The sequence below is a fragment of the Stegodyphus dumicola genome, chromosome 1 (assembly GCF_044657685.1).
Source record: "Stegodyphus dumicola isolate Sdum_Otavi_A_Nest chromosome 1, ASM4465768v1".
In the NCBI taxonomy this organism is placed as follows: domain Eukaryota; kingdom Metazoa; phylum Arthropoda; class Arachnida; order Araneae; family Eresidae; genus Stegodyphus; species Stegodyphus dumicola.
Window position 1 is genome coordinate 194353029 of NC_140768.1, and position 19324 is coordinate 194372352.

Consider the following 19324-nt stretch of genomic DNA (forward strand, 5'->3'; position numbering starts at 1 on the left):
TTTTGGCAACATTTACACGAAACTGTCAGGAAATTCAATATCTCAATAGCTACTCTCCTCGGCAGACATAGCAATATAAGCTTATTTTATACAAGTCCATCCTTAGACCTACTTTATTTTACGCCAGTCTGGTATGGGGACACGGCACTAAAACCCACATAAAAAAGATCCAAGTTATTCAAAATAAAACCCTTCGTGAAATTATTAATGCACCCTGGTTCATCCGAAATTCATATATTCATAGAGATCTTCAAATTGATACTATACAAAATTATATCAAAAAACTTGCAACAAATTTTTTCCTTTCTGTACTATTACATCCAAACAGCTGTATCAGCTCTTTGCGATGCTCACCTTTTCCTACAGCAAAACACAAATATCCTTCGGATATTCTAACCTAACATTTTGTTAATTATTTGAAGCACCTACTACCTTACTGATCCAACTTTTTTTTAACATTGCTGGTCTTTTTTCATTCATTTCATCTTTCTTCGGACTGATGGCGGCTAAGTGAAATATCTCATTCTCCCATCTTGATTCTTCATGTTTTCCTTTTGTTGTTCCAGACATTCTTTTACCTGATACAGAGTAAAAGCGCGCTGTCACTCTCTTTACATTCGACACAACAAAGTTTGTAAAGATAAGACTACAAATGCTTCTAGCATAAAAAATGACCAAGTGTACTATGAAGGATATTGATTACTTGTTAAGAGATGTTAGTTCAGCACTTTTTCATTTTGTTTAGGTTGAATGTGAATGTAAATGCAAAAATTACCAATAATTCAGGCTATCTAAAAGGTATATAATACTTAAAATGAAATACTTAGATATATCATTTTTTTAAATATTTATTACTACTACTCCTTTCAATGTCACACAACAGAAAACTATTACACAGCTATATAAATATGGCTCTAAATAAAAAATAATTGCTGGAAAATACAAAAATTGTAAACTTATATATTCAACAGCTAATAGTAAAATATGATGAAATTTGTTCAATGCCTATTCTGTAACAGATAGCCATTATAAGGAAGAAAGCAAACTTCTCATAAATATGACTTACTAGAAAAAAGAAAACAGACAAAATGTAGTAATATATTATTTTATCAGCAATGTCTTGAGAAACACCACAATCAAGATTTGAATAAAAAGGTTTTATAAAATATATAACCAAATAGTATAAAGACAAAAAAATTACACTAGTCTACAGACATTGAAATGAAAGATGAAGTTAAGGTAGAATGTTTACCAATAATAAAAATGTTTGCGAAAGCAATGTTTTAAATTAAAATACCTGAAATTATTGACTTGGTTTCAAAACTCTTCTTAACATAATGATAACTAAAGTATAGGCTTTTCTTGGTAAATTTGTGGATTTACATGCACTAGTGGGTTGTGATGAAATTAGTGAGTCCATTGAAGGTTATTTTAAAATGAGCCTGGCATGACCAGGCAGATTTTAATAGGTGGTGCTAAAATAACACAAAATGGTAAGTTTATTTAATTAAACTGGTGACTGGTATATTTTGTGTTTAAATTCTTCTCTGGTGTCTTGTGTTACTGCTTTTCAAAGAATTAAACTGAATTTAAATTTGGTTGAGCTATCTCTAGTAAGGAGTAATATGTACTGATATTATGTGTTTACATGAAATTCAATTTTGAGACATAAACTGGTTTAACAAAGATAGCTACTTTTAGAATTCTGAAAGGAAGTGGAATTTCATTATTACTGGAAATTATACATGTTTTGAATTTTTATTCAAAGGCACTTGACTAGACAATGCATTTTACCTGAGTTTCAAGATAACGATTTAATGAGTCTGAATTTAAATAAATTCAATTTACTTTACAAAAATAATGTGTTTATTTCATTTTGGTTTTAATATTAATCATTAGATTCACAGCTAGGAGATTCATTTTAATTTGATCTGAGCCAAGTTATTGAGTTAATTAACAAGGTTAACAAAACTCAAAGTTATTTTACCTTTGCAATGAAAGCTGAATACAATCAAAAGTCGTTAATTCGGACACCCATAATTCGGAATGATCTATAATCCGGACCTCAAAGTTAAAAACTTTCTGCGCATGCTTCGCGTTGACACATGCGCATAGACGTTTACGCGTGCGCGTAAGACCTCTTACGACTGCGCATTTGCGGTGCGCAAGCGCAGAATACGTTTTCACGTGCGCGTTTCATGTATAACGGACAGTGTAAGCTAAAATTATCTAATTATCTATTTCAGTTAATGTTGATGATTGCGTTGTTCCTTAATTTTCGAATTGGATCCGGCTTATTATTTTTTGCAGACTGTCAGAGCAATACTAAAAAAGTAAACTTGAACTAGAATTTTTGATTCTGGAGCTCCCAAAGGATCGTACAAAACGAAAGTATGTTTCGATGTCCATCAAACAAAAAGTGGAATTGCTGCAAAAAATGGATAAAGACATGAAGAATGTGACAGAGAGGTTAGTGAAAACGAAAAAATTTCGATTGACAAGTTAGTCGGTATTCTCGGCACAGCAATTAGCGGAACTTTGTAAGTGAACAAAAAATTATGTCTGTTTATAGAATTAAAGAGAAAGTATTATCACATAAAACGAAGCAACTTAAACAACTTACATTGAAAGAAATGTTTAATAAAGTAAACAAATAAATATTAAGCTTTTTTTTTTTTTTTTTTTTTTGTAAATTTGATACCCTTTAGATCATAATTGTTCTTTATTTCATAAATTACGGTTTCATATTTTTTAATTTTAGAATTTATGCATGCCATCTTACGCGATTTAAACTGATTATTTATAATCCGGAAAAATCGATAATCCGGAATCGCAGAAGTCCCGACGAGTCTGGATTAACGACTTTTGACTGTACTAGTAACCTCACTATAAAATAAACTACTCAATTAAAAATGATAAATGCTTGAGGTAACAAAAATTCCATTTCAACAATGGAAAAAAAAAGAGCGATGTACTTCACATAGCATTTAATACTTATTTAAATTTAAATTTTTATACATTTATTATTTTAAATTTAGATTAAAACCACCATATACAAAGAAGAATAAAGCAATATTAAAGAAATCATTTGTCACATACACAGCAGAGATAATTTTGATATAATGTGATTAATATTTCTACCATGATATTATGATGATAATGATTATTTGATGACAATTTTCACTAGTATTTTTGCCTAGAGACAAAAACTCTTTTCATTATTTCATTATCATAGAAATTCAAACAGAATTCTATTTTATTAATGAAGAACAACATATTGGCTTCAATATATAACAACTCTATTTAAAAGACACTCCAGCGTTTTTAAAGGTAATTCACTAAGGGAGGGTGGGATTTTTAAAAGCGACATCTTCCGAGTATCTATTCTAAGGATCTTAAGTTTTACTAACATTTATTTTATTTTAAATCTTCACTATCACTTCTTATTTTCTACTTCCGGCCAGAATTAAAAGCGTTAACTTATTTATGCAAAATTTGTCTGGCGAACGCCAAGTACTTAAGTTGTGGCTTTTTGCCAAGCGAGAGAGAGGAAGGAGTTAGTCGAAGCAGGGCGCTTGCCTTAGAAGTTTTACTCGGTTGCTGTTTGCCTTCCAGGCCAGAGGTTTAATCCTTGTGATAATTTTAAACGTATTGTAGTGTTAACAGTTCTCTGTACTACATACGGCTTCCTATTAATATCCGGCCAATCTTACACGTAGGCCCTTGTTGATTATTCCAATTCCTTGTTGATATTCAAATTTAAGTTAGAGTTTAGTTATATTTTTACATTCTTACGTTCAGACCACAAGTAGTTGGTCTCTGTATTCCGAAGTACGGAAATTATTGTAAAGAGTGAAAAATAAAGGGTTTTGTATACCCTTCCTGTGTATCTTGTCTACTTCCCACAGTTATTGAACATAGCTTTAGTAAGCTCCCTGTTCCGAGTCAGGTCCTTGCATGTTCCCAAAGAAAGTATGGCGGAACATTGAACCTGATAGTGGCGCCCAACGAAGAAGAATAACCATGGCCGAGTTTCAAGAAGAACCTGTGCTGCCTGCAGAAGCGGCTCAGAATCCAGAAATGCCAGCTGCCGCCCTGGAAGGATTTGGTTACATCGTCCAGACCATGCGCGCTTCGATGAAACCAGAAGCAACATTTAATGGAAACTCACCGGTAACCAGTTTTTTGGAAAAATTGGATGACCACTTCATGCTCTACCCTGTGCACAAGTTTCAAAAAGTTACCTTAGCATCAGCGCTTTGAGGGGCCAAGCACTTAACTGGTTTAAATGTATAGGCAGAAGTCTCTTGGGTCAAGCAGGAAGTCCCACCTATACTTACGAAAATTTCAAGACTGCCCTAGTAAAAGCCTTCCCTGTCGTAAGGGATCGTGCGAAATTAGAAACGGAACTTTTCAGCATATATCAGCAAAGAATCGAAAATCTCTCAAGCTTTATTTTAAGAAAAATTCACGTCTTCAAACTCTTGTATGGAATCCGTCCGGATCCTGAGATAATTCAAGTGGTTTTGCCGAGGTTACTTCCCCAAGTGCAAGACTTTATTGAATTAAGGAATCCAACTACACTGGAAAAGTTATTTGAGCTAGCAATCCAGTTTGAAAGTAGAAGAACGGCGGACATTGAAAGAAGACGCCAATATCAACAACGAAACCAATTTGGTGCGCCAAGACCACAGCAAAGTCAAGCACATGGCTACGGAAGCAAAGCGAATCAGTGGGCAAGGAAAATCGAGCATTCAAAAACAGCCGGCGAATGTCGACAGTTCAATAGCAATCCAGGAAAAAAGTCTCAAGGCCAGTGGAAAAAGAAGGAAAGCATGGAAATGAAAAATGATTTAAACTAAAATGGATTTCTGCTGACGGGAGGGTGCGGAAATCCAAGGGCCAAGAAAACCCCTCTTCCTTCAAGTTAAATACAGTAATGGTGAAAAATTTGACTCTTCCGAAGATTGAAGTGTTGGTGAATAATATCCCAGCCACCACACTCCTGGATACAGGCGCGCAGTGTTCCTGTGTGGCAAAAGATTTTTTTAGAAAGTATTTTCGGAAATACCGCATATATAATTCGGATAATACGACAGTGCTAGCGGCGCAAGGAGAAAGATGTAAGTGCATAGGTAAATTACCGCTATACATACGTATCAAGGACGAACATTAAAGGTTATGTTTTTCATAGTAAAGAATCTGCAAGCACATTTAATCTTAGGAATAGATTTTCTTTCAGACGCACAAGCAACGCTGGATTTTAATGAAGCGTCCCTTAAGCTGACGATGAAACCAGTTCGAGAAGAAAAGGCTGAACCGCCGATGTTAAACCTTGACCACCTGCCTAATGAAGAGCAACGAAGAATCCGACAAGTGGTAAGTGAATTTGCTTCGTTATTTAGTGATATTCCAGGATTTACTCAGGTTACTAACCATAGTATTGACACCGGAGATTCAATGCCAGTTCGCCACAAAGCATACCGGTATGATAAGAATAAGGAAAAAATTATAGAATGGCATATCACCGATATGCTACGTAAAAAGATCATAACGCCCATCTCAAGTAGTTATGCTAGCCTGGTGGTTTTATGTAAGAAAAATAATGACTATCCATTGACACCTCCAAAAAGGTGGTGATTCGCAATTGACTACCGTAAATTAAACTCCATAACTAAATATCCGGTATATCCGTTACCTATTATTGAAGAAATTCTAAGGAACATAACATCCACCAAACATATGACAACTTTAGACTTAACGACTGGTTATTTTCAAATAGGGGTTAGGCCTGAGGACGTGCCTAAGACTGCTTTTATAACCAAGTCTGGCACTTATGCATTTCTGCGTACGCCGTTTGGCCTTTCAGGGGCACCGGCAACATTTCAGCGATGTATGGAGATTGTGTTAAGGCCTGTTCTTGGAAAGTCCACATTTATCTATTTAGACGATATCATTATTACTAGTGATAATCTCGACCAACATGTACAGGATTTAAGACAGGTGTTTTCTTTATTAAATGAGGCCGGTCTAAAAGTTAATGTCGAAAAGTGCAAATTTGCAGCCCCTGAATTAAAATATTTAGGTTACAAAATATCTCAGAAAGGAATCGAGACAGACGAATAAAAAATAATTGCTGTACCGATAATAAAAATAATTGCTGTATCCGACTCCAAACATGGCGAAGAAGCTCTCTTCTTTTCTAGGACTTAGTTCATATTATAGGTCCTTTATAAAAGATTTTGCAGCTATTGCTGAACTATTGTTAAAATTAAAAAGGAAAAAGGCAAGATTCTCGTGGACGGCCGAAGCCAATAGTGCATTCGAAAAATTAAAGGAAGCATTAACGCAAGCCCCTGTGTTGAAATTTCCTGAAAAGGATGAGAAGTTAGAAATTTCAGCGGATGCTTAGGATTATGTGGTAGGAGCGGTACTTTCGCAAAATCAGCAGCCCGTGGCATTTTTTAGCCGAACTTTAAATCAAACACAAAGAAACTATTCCGCGACCGAGAGAGAGGCACTTGCAGTTCTGTTAGCAGTGCAAAAGTTCCGAGTCTATTTTGGAAAGGCGCCGATAACAGTGTACTCTGATCATGCGGCGGTAACTAGATTGTACTCAGGGAAAAATTTATCCCCCAGGTTAATAAGATGGGCACTCAAGCTGCAAGAATATAATCTGGTAATCAAGCATACCCCTGGAAAGGAAAATATCGTAGCAGATGCCCTATCAAGAATTAAAATAGACGAACAAGGAAATACTGTAAAGGTGGCAATGCTTACAGCATGTACAATAAATGCCCGAGAAACTGTAATAACCGAACTGGGTAAGGATCCTGAGTTTGGAAGCATTTATGAGTATTTAAAGGATCCTGAAAATTTTAGCCTCCAAGATATTGTGGCGATAAGAAATAGGGCGGCCCATTTTGAACTAATAGATGGTCTATTATTTTATACAAAAGCTACGAATTCCAACAACGAATTTCGACCTGTTATCCCAGCTAGTCTTAGATTAAATATCCTACAGGAGTAGCATGACAGCCCTTTAGCTTCTCATGCTGGTATTCGAAAAACTATACAACGCGTACGCGAGGCAGTCTATTTTCCTGAACTGCAAAAGTTAACAAGGGCGTATGTCCAGTCCTGCCCAACATGTCAAGCAGTTAATTATATTAATTTCCGTCCGTCCGGTTTTCTAAATAGTATTAAATCCGAATTTCCAAATGAAATAATTGGCATCGATTTATTGGGCCCTTTCCCAAAAAGTCAGTTAAATAAAAGTCGCTATCTCCTTGTTATGGTTGATCATTTTAGTAAGTGGACCGAAATTGTTCCCTTAAAACGAGCCTCCGCAAAATTAGTTACTGATTCTATTTTAAATAAATATATTTTAAAATACGGGGCGCCCCTAAAAGATATATCGGATAATGGTCCTCAATTTGTAAGTAATGTATTTGAAGACATGTGCCAAAAACTGGGCATACGTCATTTAAAAATGGTCCCGTATCGGCCGCAATCAAATATAGCGGAACGGGTCAATAGAAATATAGTGAAAATTATCCGTAGTTATGTTAAAGATTTTCATAAAAGCTGGGATAACTATGTCAATGAATTTGCTTTCGCCCTTAGGACCGCAAAACATGATACAACGGGCAAAACTCCTGCTGAGTTATTTTTAGGTAGAAAGATTATAACGCCGTTAGATAAATTATTTTATGTGCAACAAAGAGCCCCGGAATTTAAAATGGGTGATATAGAAAAATTAATTAAAGAAGCAAAAAAGAATACTGAAGTAGTACAGAGAAAACAGAAGCTTTATTATGATAGGAAATGACGGGGAGTAACTTATAAAGTAGGGGATGAAGTGTTAAAAATTAAGCATTCACTTTCTTAAGAACCAGAAGATAAAACTGCCAAATTTTTTCCACGATTTGAAGGACCATATGTCATAGAAAAAATAACTCATGCTATAGTGGTGTTAAAATCCAGAAATGGTGAAACATGCTCCGCAAACATTGATCAAATAAAACCCTACTATGATCGTAATAAAATGCAAATTTTCAAAGATCTTTTGCAGGATCCGGCATGGCAGACACGGCAGGCACAAGCTCCAGAGGTGGAACAACGTCAAGCACAAAGACAAGGCATTAGGAGGCAGGAGCAATTGAAAAGAAAGTTTCCCCGTTGGAAAATTGAAGGTAACAAGAAAAAGAAGCCGTTCCACCGTCCAGAAAAGAGAGCTCACGAACACCCCCAGAATGAAGAAGGGAGAAGTATGACGAATGCAAAGAAAGCCAGGAGACATAACGGCAACTATAACCCGGCTCCCAAACGGAAGATCGACTCATCGGACAGGACTCTCCGCAGCAAACGTCACCAAACTGCGGAAGGGCCACTAGCGGCCGAGGAAAAGATACAAGGAAAATTTGAACGGCCAGCAACGAGGTCCAAGCAGGAACGCGAAAGAAGTGTCCCGGTTCCGCCAAGACCAGCTGCCGTCAAACGACCAAGACCACAGGCAGAGGCGAAAAAGAAGGTATTCAAGGCTGACCGAGCTGGAGGAAAAAGAAAGCTTCTAGAGGAAGGCTCTGAAGGGCGAGCCCGCACAAGAAGGAGGATAAATCAAACCAGAATCTGCACTACCTTCCAGGACTGGGCTCAGAAAATAATGTCCGAATATCACAAAGATAAGTAAAATTTTATGTTACTTTGCAAACTTAAGTTAATCTTTCATTCTTACTGCAAGTGGCAGATTTCAAGAAGTTTTACCTCATGTGAGGTCTACCTTTATTGCCAAAAAGGCAAGAAATGAGTTGTTACCGATTTTGGTATTATGTTTTTCAATTACTCGCGCGTAAAACTAAAGTTGATGTATAATAGGAATGTGTAAATACTTAAATATTGTAAAAGTTATTGTATAAATTTTATTTAAAACATTCTGGCAAGAAAGAAGTTTTAGTCTGAAAGACTTTTTGAAATGTAGTATTTCAATGTAGAAGAATTGGCACTTGCTTGGAAAAGAATAGAAGTTAACAATGTACTACTAATGTATGTTTTAAAATGCGTAAAATTAACGGCATGTTAATATGTTCTTATATACAATGTGAACTGTTATTTTAAATGAAATACTATGATATGGTACTATGAGAAATATACTATGATATGGTACTATGAGAAATATACTATGATATGGTACTATGAGAAATACTATGATATGGTACTATGAGAAAGAAATACTATGATATGGTAAAAGTGAAAGTAATGCAAAAAAAAAAAATTTTTTTTTTCGTGTGACTGTAAAAAGACCAAATTATGGTGAATATGTGTTAAAGGTTGAATGAATGTAGTTAGGCTCTCTGACGCTACACTTCAGAGTTAGCCACTTTCAGAATAGTACCTCAGGGTTTAGAGTTGAAGATAGGGTGTGTTACGAGGTCTTGTCATGTTGAATTTTAACACGTTAGTGTTTTGATTGTAGGAGGCAGTGTTGAACACGTATACATACATTTGTGTTCTTTTACAACACATGTCAGAGAGCACGGGGAGAGATAATTAAAATAGTCATGAATGAAATAAGAATGTTAAGAGAAATATAAATATGCATGTTACTTGCCATTTCATTGCGTAAGATTTCATTAAACTAGTTTTCCTTCCTTAACCAGATTTGAATAAAAGCTCCTGTTTAGATGGAGTACAGATGAAAAATTGGGTGTCCATGGAGCTGCTATTGTAAAAAAAAATTTTTTTTTTAATTTCTAGTTTCTAGGGAGAAATGTTTGTAAAAGATTGGCCTCGCGTTAGATTCTAGAGCTAAAAGTTTTCAACAAGGTCGTTTTAGACCTCAGTTTCAAACTAATTAACTCTGGCGGGAAGTATGTAAGGATCCTAAGTTTTACTAATGTTTATTTTATTTTAAATCTTTACTATCACTTATTATTTTCTACTTCCGGCCAGAATTAAAAGCGTTAACTTATTTATGCAAAATTTGTCTGGCGAACGTCAAGTACTTAAGTTGTGGCTTTTTGCCAAGCGAGAGAGAGGAAGGAGTTAGTCGAAGCAGGGCGCTTGCCTTAGAAGTTTTACTCGGTTGTTGTTTGCCTTCCAGGCCAGAGGTTTAATCCTCGTGATAATTTTAAACGTATTGTAGTGTTAACAGTTCTCTGTACTACATACGGCTTCCTGTTAATATCCGGCCAATCTTACACGTAGGCCCTTGTTGATTATTCCAAATTTAAGTTAGAGTTTAGTTATATTTTTATATTCTTACGTTCAGACCAAAAGTAGTTGGTCTCTGTATTCCGAAGTACGGAAATTATTGTAAAGAGTGAAAAATAAAGGGTTTTGTATACCGTTCCTGTGTATCTTGTCTACTTCCCACAGTTATTGAACATAGCTTTAGTAAGCTCCCTGTTCCGAGTCAGGTCCTTGCATGTTCCCAAAGAAAGTAAGGCGAAACATTGAACCTGATATACTATGAACAAGATAATGTATATATTTCAAACAGAAAGAGGATTAACCCTTTGCGGCATGGTGTGCCTGGTCTGGGCACACCTAAAAATTTCCTTCTGTACGCACAGAAAAATTGAATAAAAAACGATTTATAGGTTACTCTGAACCTTTTTTACTTATAGCAGATGGCAGCTCAACACAAACCAGTTCATATATTTTGGCCATGTTTAGTTTTTTAAGACCCTCATTTTTCTAAGAAATCTTCCAGATTTTTTTTAAGGTAGAAAAGGAATTGTTTGAAAAGAAATTTCTATGTTATTTTTTTTATTGTACGTTAATCTTCTTATTCTATATTAGTTTTAAATTTTCCCCTTGAAATCTTGCGTAAAATTGAACCACAGGTGTTCACAAAGTGGGCTCACCGAGACTCTAGGACAACTGAGAGACTGTATTCTTTGTTTCTCCGCATCTTATCGGTCAATTCATTGACAACAGAAAGGTGCGTCCACATCTGTGTTTCATTTCCTGTTTTTCTCTTTCTTCTTTTCTCTCTCTTCTCCCCCCCCCTTACATTTGGTTATCAACTAACAAATTGTTGGGGTGATTTTCTGAAGGTCAAAGGTAATTTTATCAGCTGGCTGTAACCTTTTGCTTTTGTTCAGTTTCACTAGCGCTATGTTTAAATAGCTTTAAGTTGTAGGCGTTTATTTAATTTAATTTTTTTTTCAGATTTTTAATTATTTACCAAACAGATCGGAGACGGCTGACCATTTCTGAAGCACTGAAAGTGCTACACGAATTGCTTTCAGATAGTGAATCTAATACGGATCCCGGTACATGTGCAAAACATGCAATATTGGGTTGTGCTTTTTTTAAATGTGGTGTCACTTTCTTTGAAATGACCACGATGAAAAAATAGACTAAAGTGTAAATATGAAATGTAAATAATGTAAATATCATATACTCAAGTTGCTTTTTTTACCCATCATCATATAATCACAAAAGAGCTTTTTAGGGATGTGTGTAGAGTAGCAGGTCTCCCCGTGGCACACCCTGGGTAATGCTAAATCTGCTACAGTATTCAGAATCTAGTGTTTTTTAACTGTAGGCAAAATCTCTTACTCTTTCACACGCTTCCCAGCAATGCTCGCTTCAGCACTCTTTTTGAAGCTCTATTCAATCAGTCGGCTGCTTCGGGCACACCCACAGAACTAAAAGAATAAGTGCTATCTTCACAAAATTTTACTTGTGTACTTCTCTAACCCTAATTAGACTGCTTAAATTTTTTTTAAAATCAAAATCCAACTTTAAAAGGTAGCGTGCCGGAAAGGGTTAAATAGTTTAAATACCCCATTTTTAAGTGAAGCAAATCTTTCAACCTAAAAGCATAATAATCACAGCATAAACGGGAAACCGTGTTAATATGTCTTAAACATTTGTCTGCATATATATCACAAAGATGGCTTTCAGTTAAGTATTTAAATCAATATGGTATATTCAATATGAAAATTATATCTGTTATATATAAGTATATTTGTATATTAAACAATTTAGTGAAACGAAACATTATTATATAATATCTATTATAATTACACACAAATTATTATAATTTAAAATATTGCAACAGACCTCAGGTATTAAACGACTTGGAGGTGTTGATTTCCTTTTATGTCGAGCAGGACTATGGCTGATATTGGCATTTTGCATACGAGGAGATGATGGTATTTCATGACTATTATCCTAAGATGCAATATATTAACACAAATTAAAATTTATATTTGCAAAATAATATTAACTTAAGGTTGATAATTATACAGATGGTTGTGTAAGTGAGGCATTTGCTTTAGTTAAAAAAAAAGGGGCATGAAATTAATATATATATATATATATATATATAAAATAGCCACAAAAATGAAAAAAAAGTATTTAAAAAACTTAAAAAATTAAATATTAATGGGAAAGTGATCAAGAAGTCCACAGATGCACAATTCTGAAATTGCCTCAGACACTAAAAATCCATCTGTATTACTCTGAATATAGTGCAGTCAAAAGTCTTTAATCCGGACTCGTCAGGGCTTCTGCGATTCCGGATTATAGATCATCAGTTTAAATCTGGTAAGATGGCATGCAGAAATTATAAAATTAAAAATATGAAACCGTAATTTATGAAATAAAGAGCAATTATGATCTAAAGGGTATCAAAATTTACCCCCCCCAAAAAAACCTTAATATTTGTTTACTTTATTAAACATTTCTTTCAACGCACAATGCGTAAAGCATACATTACACATAGTCGAAATTAGAAAATTGCAACCAGAAAACTATTTGATGTGTACTTGTGATATTTATAATGATGAGGAATTTGATTTAAATCATATCAAAAACGGAATACATCGAGATGAAATACTACATTTGGTAAGGAATTATAAGCTGAATAAAATAAAAACATCTGCCCTGAAGATAAGGATAGTGCTGACAGGTCAACTTCCAGTTCATTGCATGCCGCAATGCCCCCCACCCCCGCTGAGCAGCGTGAAATTGATAAACCGATTTCGGAATGGTTACAGAAACAAAGGATATGCCTTTATCCATTTTTTGCAGCAAATCCACTTTTTGTTTCATGGAAATCGAAACATACCTTTGCTTTATAGATCCTTTGGCAGCTCCAGCATCGGAAATTCTATTTGACATCATTAAAAGTTCAAGCTTAATTTTATAAGATTGCTCTAACAGTCTGCAAAAAATAATAAGCTGGATCCAATCCGAAGATTAAGGAACAACGCAATCTGCAACATTAACTGAAATAAATAATTTTAGCTTAGTTTATACCGTCCGTTATATATTAAACGTGTATGCGTAAACGTATTATGCGCATGCGTAAACACCTATGCTCATGCGTTGACGTATGTGCAGAAAGTTTGTAGCTTTGAGGTCCAGATTATAGATCATTCCGGATTAACGACTTTTGACTGTATATATATAAAATCATTAAAAATTCAGAGAGAAAAACAACAACAGCATTCCATTATTGTTACGCTGCTAAATACATCTTAATTTTGATATTACATGGATATTGCTTTAATTCACATTGAAACAATATAGTATTAAAAAAAAAGGCAAATTAACTTTAATTTAGAACAGAAATTTTAAAATGTAAGAAAATTGAGAACAAGAATGAAAAGTTAGCATGAAATAATAAAGGGCACTTTCAAACCAAGAAGCTGTGATTAGGATAATGAAGGAATTAGACGTTCAGAATGTATATTGTGTTAAAACCTTGTAAATGCTTGAAATTTTAATTTTACCTTATATTCAGAAATGTACGTATTATTGGTTGATTATTTGTGATGTGTTAGTATTCCCTGATGAGACAGTGCATAATAGATAATTTCTATTATCAAAAATTTTTCCTCCACGTCATGTGGTCTACTAGGAGCTTCACCACAATACACAAAACCGCAGTGACTCGAAGAAGCAACATCTATAATCACTTCATTTAAAAGATATACAGGGAGCATTCCAATTTAATGCAAGCACAGGGGTATAAATAATCATAAATACAAGATAGCTTTGATGAGGATACATATTAAATCGAGTTCTTCAGTTTTAGAAATTTAAATGACATCAAATAATTTCTTTTCTGTCAGCTATGTATGCTGTCTTTCTAATTCAAAATTTAAGCACTTAATTAAGATATTAAATGAAACAAGTTGAAGTTTTAAAATGTACATTACTGCCAACTTTGGGAAAAAAAGGGGGGGAAAGATTTTTATGCAAAAGAATGTTTCAGTGCTCCACAGCAATACCATTTTTAAAAGATCCATAACTGATTTAAATTCACTTTATTATGCATGACTGGGGTTATCGAAGTATTTATAATATAAATCATAAAGTAAAATATATTAGTATTTAATTAGAGATTCTAAATTTTATATTTTGCTGCCTTCATTTCATAATTTTCTTACATTTTTATAGAGAAAATCCTGAGTAGGGAAGAAAAGCTTTTGTTTATCTAACTAATTTTAAATATGATGAAAATAAAATTAATAATTCAGGTACATATCATTGTGGGGATAAACTTAGCATTATATCATTTATTGATGCAAAACAAAATTTAGTACAAATATTAATTGATTCAGCATTAGGTAGTTCTACAACTGCCTATAATAGATTAAGACAATTCAAATCAAATAAAATTTAATAATAAAATTATGCTGAAAGTCACTAACTTAGATAAATGAACTTATATCACTATTAAAAAATCATAATCTACATAAATACAAATTAGATAGAATTAAATTTATTAAACATATTTTTGGTTATGCAGATTTTTACTAACAAAAATATTATGATAAGCTACTACCACAAAACATAAGAGGCCATCTTCTTTCTGTAACTATGCACATTTATTTCAAAGAAACAAAAATTTTATCTACATATATATAGATATATAAAAATGGGGGGAAAAAAAACTATACAGAATGGAAATTTTAGAACATGCCACAACCTCTTCTATTAGACGTCGAGGAGGCAGCGATTTTCTTTTAGATGCAGCTGTGCTTCCACTGGTCACTTTTTTAAGGCTGTTATCCTAAAAATTTAATATCAAAACTTAATATTAAAAATGAGTAATAATAAAAATTAAACTATACTAAAAGTACCACTGAAAATCAGAATCATAAAACAGCCAGAAATTTATAATATTATAATGATATATAATAAAATAATATTAAATAGTTCTCAACAGAAACTTGACAGCAATCATTTGACCTTCCCATTATAATGTAGTACTTATAAAATAAATAAGATTTGTAAAGTAAATATGAATTACACTAACTACTTCCTAATCTGTAGCAATTTTAAAACCAGCAGAATAATTATTTTCAAAGTTATCGTTTTTTAATGTGGAAAGGAGATTAAATTTCCAGGATGAATCAGTATACTTTTCATTCCATAATTAACACACTAAAGTTTTTCCACCAATTCATTTACATACTCTTAAATTGTAATTTTACTTAATTTGCCTATCTGTAATTTCTTTCATTTCCTTATCCCTAAAGCCCTCATCATTATATAAATTTTTTTTTGTCATTTGCTTTAAAAAAATTTCTTTACCCACAGTTTGGTCTCTAAAGCTGTAAATTTATCATTGGTAGTTTATTAAAGCTCTTCAGAAAATTCACAAAGAGAAAAATGTTTGCAAGTTACAAAACTGGTGGTAAATAAGAATGTTTACAGTATCCTCAAACACAGCAAACTAAGCATAGCCAGTATTTTCTACCCAATGACATCATGATCACCAACATAGGTTATGCTTGTGCAATTTGAATTACTGTTTTCTAGTGCTTATGTACAGCCTTAATGGAAAAGCATAACATTTATTGTTTTGCCACTCCTTTGAACTATATATGAAAGTATTAAGTGTAGTATCACCACATTAAAAAAAAAAAAAAATTCTGAATCAATGCTTCAGAATTAGATTAAAACATCAATAAAATCCTTTACAATTAAATTTTAAAGAATTTAGAGAAAATGAAATCAATGTAAATATACAAGGTGTGACACACACACACACACACACACACACAAAAAAAAAAAAAAAAAAGAGACTGGTCCAATAAATCACTGCACTTAAAGAATCAGTTCTCCGTGACTTTATCACATTCAAAGTAGTTCTCTTCAGCATTCACACACTTCTCCATTCGGCGCTGCCACTGCTGGTAACAGTTCTGGAACGAGGTTTTTGGAAGGCCCTTCAGGAGGTTCTCCATTTTTGCCTGAATCTCTTAAGCTGAGACAAAATGGGTTCCCTTTCAGTAAGATTTAACTTTAGGAAATAATAATCATAATAAAAAAAATCGCATGCAGCCAAATCAGATGAATAAGGGGGATGCAAAATCACAGTAATGTTTTTGCTGGTCAGAAACTGCTTGACAGATAGGGCTACGTGAATGGGTGCATTGTCCTGGTGCAACAGCCATCCATCACTCCATAACTGCGGACCTTTTTTTTACTAATTTTTTCGCAGTCTTTTTAGTACTTGAATGTAGTAATATTGATAAACAGTCTGACCACTGGGAACCCATTCAATCATGATGAATGTGCTGGGCACCCTTTCCACACTGTCCCTTCCCCCTGAAAACCTCTTATGTCATTCAAACACATGTGCATTAAACAAAGTTTCATCTCTCATTATCTGTAAGCATCGGTTAACATTTGAAATGTTTCCTCTGTGGCTGATTTCTTAATTTTCACAAAAAACTTGATGTTGATTCGCTGTTCGGTTTTTACATTTGACATTTTTCCGGCAGAATGCAGTTGCACCTGCTCACTCAATGACGCAGTCTCCTCACTGCGGCGGGCGGTTAAGTTGAAACTGGCCGCACAGATAGAAGAGGTATATGGCATGACATCATCAAAACAGTAGTTGTTGCCAACTCCATTCTGTTTTCAAGCTATACAGTCTCGTTTTTCTTTTTGTGTCACACCTCGTATACTGGTCATACAAATTAAAAGATGATTTCAAAAAATTTATAAATATACTCACTGATCACTTGTTATCAATATACTAACAATTAGCAAAAGAATGGAAAATTAGACTTTTGTGTATAGATCAGAACAAAGGAAGCGACATGTCACACAATGGATACATGTTGGAATTTAGTTCAAATGTGTAATACTGTTCAAAGCAGGGCTGGTTTTCTTCCAGGACAAAGGAAGAAACTGGGAGGAGGAGAGAAGGGGTTAAAAAAAAGAATAACAACAACAGTGATGCAGTTATATGCCTGTTAATGAGGATAATTTTCCTAATAATTATTTAACTTACTTGAAAATAAATATTTTATTATTTCTGCGTTAAAATGCAAAGTAATTAAATAATACCCCCCCCCCCAATATAGCAAAAAGTGTGGTAAAAGTCTTATTTATTTACAATACTAATGTGATGTTGCTATAGATTCAGTTTTTAACAACAAATCCAATTTTGTTTTCTGCTTTTTTTTGAATAAATACGTTATTTTTCTCTTTTATTGCTGTTGGAAGTGAAATCCAGATTCATAGATGTTAAACCAGTATCTCACAGCATGCACAAAAACATAAACTGAGTCAAAACAAATAAATAAACAAATAAGGTTGCTTTATATTAGAGATGGGCAAAACTGCTCTTTTAGGAGATCGGATCAGAACAATTTGTTCTTTGAAATGAATTGATTACTTTTTATGACTCATCACTCATTAACAATAACCTACATGAAAAAGATCACACACAATGGTTAACTCAAGAGCAGTCAATGAGGAAGGAGCAAAGAGTGGAAAGAACCAAATGAGAAGTGGGTTTGGAACCAGTTAGCGAAGTTGCAGCAAAAGAGTGAAAAGATTTGAGCAAGCTGTGGGATTGGAAAACCTGACTCAATCAAACATTAATTACCTGAACTTAACTGTAGTTTTGAAAGCCTCTTTTACACAGAACCAACAATAAAATTATAGAATAAAAAATTTTCAAAAAGTTGGGAAATGATAAAAATAAAACTAAATTTCAACATGGAAGGATAAACATTCTTTCCTCCCCTAAAATGGTAAGTTGACATGCTTCCAATTTCCTTCCACTCATTTTACACCAACTAGGCACTTGTTCGCTCAGTAAAATGAATAAGTTCGTGAATAGCAGATCTCTATTCCCAGCATGCTTCCAACAAAAACTGTAACTCTGCTTTCTAGAAATGGAATAAATCTGCTCGGTAAAGTGCTTCTTTGAAGCAGTTACAGTGTGGATCGTTCAACTGATGAAATTCAAATTTAATTTTCCATGTTTCAAAAGTTAGTCTCAGGATATATATTAGATTTATACATACTGTTGTAATATACACAACAATTTTCATTTGAACAGAAAAATTTGAAACAAAACCAAACTTTATATAAAATATGAAGACTTTTTTACATATTTCAACTCGGCCCCTCAAATTATGCCAAAGTGCTAATAGGTTTTCAAAAATGACTGCACCATTTTTTAAAAATTAGCGCTCAAAATTTTAACCCCACAATGTTTATTGAATTTGACAAATATTTAATAATACAATTAAAAGTCGTTAATCCGGACACCCATAATCCAGAATGATCTATAATCCGGACCTCAAAGCTACAAACTTTCTGCGCATGCATCAACACATAATGTGTTCACACAAGCGCGTAATACTTTTACGCATGCACATTTAATGTATAATGGACAGTATAAGCTAAGCTAAAATTATCTATTTCAGTTAATGTTGCAGATTGCGTTGTTCCTTAATCTTCGAATTGGATACGGCTTATTATTTTTTACAGACTATTAAAGCAATTTTATAAAAGTAAGCTTAACTTTCGATTATGTCAAATAGAAATTCCGATGCTGGAGCTGCCAAAGGATCTACAAAGCGAAAGTATGTTTCGATATCCATCATCAAACAAAAATTGCTGCAAAAAAATGGCTAAAGGCATATCCTTTGTTTCTCTAACCATTCCGAAATCTGTTTATCAATTTCACGCTGCACTGCCAGGGGGGGGGGCGTCACGGCGCGCAATTAATTGGAAGTTGATCTGTCAGCACTATCCTTATCTTCAGGGCAGATGTTTTTATTTTATTTGGTTTATAATTCCTTACTAAATGTAGTATTTCATCTCGATGTACTCCATCTTTGATATGACTCAAATTAAATTCCTCGTCATTATAATTCGCTTCCGATAGTGAAGAAAGTGACACAGAGGTTATTGAAAACGAAAAAATTTCGATTGACAAATTAGTTGGTATTCTCGACACAGCAATTAAGACTTGAACAGCAGAACTTTGTAACTGAACAAGAAATTATGTCTGTTTATAGAGTTAAAGAGAAAGTATTATCACATA

General features: G+C 33.8%; 1 protein-coding gene across 8 annotated transcripts in view; it reads right to left on the bottom strand.

Moving 5' to 3' along the window:
• The window catches only part of LOC118198053 (uncharacterized), a 204531-nt gene that overhangs the window by 70584 nt on the left and 114623 nt on the right, over positions 1 to 19324 (bottom strand). For 6 of the 8 annotated variants that reach the window (XM_085824477.1, XM_085824460.1, XM_085824479.1 and 3 more), the window contains exons 7-8: positions 14954 to 15037; positions 12076 to 12186 (exon numbers count right to left, since the gene is read on the bottom strand). The exons of 1 other annotated variant lie outside the window; for it this stretch is intronic. In XM_085824477.1, the coding sequence (XP_085680603.1) occupies positions 12076 to 12186; positions 14954 to 15037 (195 nt within the window). The remainder of the gene's footprint in view (positions 1 to 12075; positions 12187 to 14953; positions 15038 to 19324) is intronic. One more of the 8 variants, XM_085824481.1, reaches the window with a different exon arrangement.